At 38.2% G+C, this 4,334-nt stretch overlaps 1 protein-coding gene across 1 annotated transcript; it reads left to right on the forward strand.

Annotated features, from left to right (window-relative positions):
- Positions 1–342: 342 nt before the first annotated feature.
- Positions 343–1,272, forward strand: LOC311185368 (olfactory receptor 8S1-like; the record flags this gene model as incomplete). Its single annotated transcript, XM_084256001.1, has 1 exon — positions 343–1,272. One exon carries the CDS (start codon positions 343–345, stop codon positions 1,270–1,272), a length of 930 nt encoding a protein of 309 aa, XP_084112127.1.
- Positions 1,273–4,334: the final 3,062 nt, after the last annotated feature.

A 4,334-nucleotide genomic window follows, 5' to 3' on the forward strand; every position in this document is an offset into this window, starting at 1 on the left:
AACTCTATTGCATTAACAAATTATCTCTCTATTCCCAATGAGTATATAAAATGTTCTTACATTTATATGATCTTAGGCCCCTGTAGGGCATAAGATAATGAATCACAGAATTACATAGGGAATGATATGTAATGCCATGTAGTGGACTGTCATACAAGAATATTAAAATTATCATCATGATGAATAAGAAGTTAGATTAAAAATAGATAAATATAGTTTTCAGTATAGTCATGACATGTTATATAGGAGTAAGAGGCTAAGGCTCTAGGGTAACTGGAATTCACAAAGAGAGTTTTGATATCTCTTCTGTCTTGGGTTCCCAGGGTAAATCTCTTTATCACTATGGGAAACCACAGCATGTTCAGTGAGTTCATCCTCCTTGGGCTGTCTGCTGACCCTCAGGCCCAAATTCTTCTCTTCATGTTGTTTCTGGTGATTTACCTTCTGACCTTGATGGGAAACCTGGTGATGCTGCTGGTGATCAGATCTGATTCCCATCTTCACACACCCATGTACTTCTTTTTGGGACAACTATCTTTCCTGGACCTCTGCCACTCATCTGTCACGGTAACTAAGATGCTGGAGAATCTACTCTCTAAAAGCAAAACCATCTTAGTAGAGAGCTGCCTGGCTCAAGCCTTCTTTGTGTTTGCCACTGGGGGCACTGAAGCTTGTCTGCTAGCTGTGATGGCTTATGACCGCTATGTAGCCATCAGCTCCCCGCTGCTCTATAGCCAGGTGATAAGCAATCAGCTCTGTGTCAGGCTGGTATGGGGCTCTTGGTTCCTTGCTTTTGTTGATGCTCTCATCAATATACTCCTGGCTGTCAACTTAGATTACTGTGAAGACCAAATTATTCCCCACTTCAGCTGTGAACTGTCTTCTCTCTTCCCTCTGTCTTGCTCTGACACCTCCATCAACTTCATATTCCTCCTATGCTCCTCTGTCTTGCATTTCTTTGGAACTTTCATCTTGATCGTCTTCTCTTATATCCGCATTGTCTCCACCATTATGAGTATCAGCTCCACTTCTGGCAGAAGCAAGGCTTTCTCCACCTGCTCCTCCCACCTCACTACTGTGATCCTGTTCTATGGCTCTGGCTTCCTCAGCTACCTCTTGCCAATCTCAGGCTCCTCCCTAGAAGTTATCTTCCCCTTGCAGTACACTGTGGTCACTCCCATGCTCAATCCTCTCATCTACAGTCTGCAGAACAAGGAGGTGAAGACAGCCATGAGAAGAATCTTAAGAAGATACATTAACTCTTTTGTGTAGTGAACAGAACAGAGAAACAGGACCAGAAAAAGCTAAGCTACTCAGAACAAGATATGTGGTAACTGGAAATTAATCATAATTTTTTTTACTGTCATGACAGCTATTAAAAGATATGTATGTGCCAGCATCTTAATACATGATTCAGAAGAACACTAAGCTCTAGTTTTAGGGTGATTAATGGTCAGCCCCATTCAAAGGAAGGGATGTGGGTCAGATAATTTCTCCAAGGGAAATTGTGTGTGTGTGTGTGTGTGTGCCTCTGTTATTTTTCCTGCCCAGTATATTTTGACCCTTCCTTTAGTAACTGCTCTCTCTTGCTTACAGAAAGCAACATTTCTCCATTTTAGCTAGCCCGTGGGACTCCCCTGCAGTAGCTTCTGAGTCTGCTCACCACAGGGTGGTCTTGTAACTGAGAAAAGGTCACCCATTTTACTCCTATCTCCTAATAAGAAACTATACAGGTCTCCCTACTACTGCGATCTCCTGAGATACCCTGTCCAATGTGTTTCCTCACATGAGGTTTTTCTACAGACAAATTAACAATAACAAATTTAAGTGTTTTCACATATAAACTCCTTATCTCAACAGCTTTGTGGGCACTAAGGAATATTAATAATTCTTTTTTTATAATGTATAGCCAAGAACCAGAAAAGTTGCCTGAAATTATAAGGAATAGGAATTTCAAACAGGTTGAACACAGTCCAGAATCTGTTCACAAAAACCTTCCTGGAGTCTGGTGTCCTCTATAAAACATCACTTTGTTTAACTAATAAGAACTAAATTCAAAATATCTTGACTGAGCTAAAGAATCCAAACTGGCCCTGGAATTGGCATTTAAAAGTGAACTATAGCCTTCACTTACTCCTGGTAAGATGTGTGAATTTTTTATTTAATATACCAGGGGGCACAAAAGATAGCAAATATTCTAGTCATACTATGTGGTAGAAATAGAGTGCATTATGGCATTCAGTGGCAAATTTATACTATACCACCTGTGAACACCAAAATTCATGCACCCACCAAGAATAAAGCTATAGTTATTGAGAAACTGCTGCTATCATTCGTATGGTGGGGATGAAAATATTAATATCCAAGGATAATTTCAAACAAGACAAGTTCAAATCTGAAATTTCGAACCTTATTGCTTGTGGCCCAGAGATGACCTTAAGCCAAACTCAGATTTTATGGCTTGCTGAATTATAACTCTATTCAAATTGAGTTATCATATTGGACTGCATATATGAAATTAGGGAATTGATGAAGAGTTGACCTGTGATACCAAGGAAGATTGAATGATTCAGAAAGTCACCAAATCCTCCAAATCTTCAAACCATTCAAAAGTACCCCACTATGCTTTCTTCACCCAAGCGTCTACTTGATGGAAAATGCACATGATTTTTCTCATGCCCATCTCTAACTGTTAGTTTCCAGGATTCAAATTAACATGAGCTGGGGGTAAAATGAAGAAGCAGAAAATAGATGTGCATTAAAATCAACAGTAGTCCATTAGTTTCTATTTTAAAACTCTGAAAATAATTTGTGAAAAGTGATTTTAAGTATGCTCACCAAAGAGTGTGAACTTAATATTTCAAAATTAACTTTAAACCCTTATATATATAAAAACATGTATGATTTTATGAAAATGCATAAATGAGATCATTTCATGTATGATGCTTCATGGTGCTCCAGCCTTATTTATTTTTCTTTTTTATTTCTCCCTCCTTTCCCCTATTTCTATTCTTGTTCCAACCACATCACCTCCCAATCCAGAAGCCCAAGTTAACAGAATATATTTCCTTTCATAACTTTCTCTATGCTCATATAATCACATGTATACTTACAAATATATATACAAACATGCAGGTTCATTTTTACATATACACGGCTGTTGTCTTTTTAAAATTTCTTTTAAATATGACAGCTTCTCTAACACTACAAGACTACAGGCATATTAATCTAGGTCAAATATTTCAGTTCCAAATTATTCTTTCAAATGTAGCCTAATATCCCATTGAAATAATGTGCCATAATTTATACAACTATCTTTTTATGGGTATTTCCTTTACTTCTAAATGTTTGACATAATGAACAATAAATACACAAATGCTAATCCTTAACAATAAATACACAGACGTTAACCCTTAAGTTTGGATGTTTTTATTTATATAGGGGTGAGTGTCAGAATGGGACTTCAAAATCAAAATGGATATAAATCTTAATTTGAATATATGATACTAAATTGCTTTGGAATATGGAAAGCTCACATATTCTAAGTAATGAGTAAGGATAGTTTCTCCATATACACTATATACAGACACTTTCAATGTTTTTCCTTCTGATCAGTAATGTAGTAGTCTCTTCATTTTTCTATATTCTTCATACCACCAGTGAGTGTTACTATCTTTCTACATATTAAGCATTTGGATTTGCCTCCCATCAGTGGCTTATTCATATTGTTTGTCTATATAATTTTTTGTCTTTCCTTTTACATTACTAAGACTTAAAAATGTCTTTATTATATTTTTTAAAAATTTATTTATTTTTACAAGCACTGGGTACAGTCAGAAGTGCAGGAGGGTGAGAGAATTCACCAGAGCCAGAGTGGGGAGCAGAACAGGCAGAGGACCAAAGCACACTGCTGAGGAGAGCAGCGGGTGGCAGGAGAGGTCTGTGCACCATGTGGGACCCTCTCCTGTGGCCAGGGATGGAACCGGTGCTGCAGAGGCTGCGGGCAACTTCGCAGCCCAGCGCTCAACCGCTGGGCCACCAGGGGAGGCCCTATTATATTATTTTTTATTGAGCAAACATTGGAATAAAACTTAAAAAGGTACACTATCTTTCACACCTCTTCAGATGTATGAACTATGCACACCACACCCAAAGCCCCCATAAGCCCATTGCGGCCCCTCCTCCCTTATCCTCTATGGTCATGCTCCCCTCCTGTTAGCCTGAATCATACAGTAATATTTGTAGGATTGTTTGCTTCAGTTTTGGCTGTTCCCATGTTTTGTTTCTCTATCTTCCATATTTGAGTAAAATCACCTGATATTCTTCTTTCTCCT

The sequence above is a fragment of the Talpa europaea genome (genome assembly GCF_964194135.1).
Source record: "Talpa europaea genome assembly, chromosome: 15".
NCBI lineage: Eukaryota > Metazoa > Chordata > Mammalia > Eulipotyphla > Talpidae > Talpa > Talpa europaea.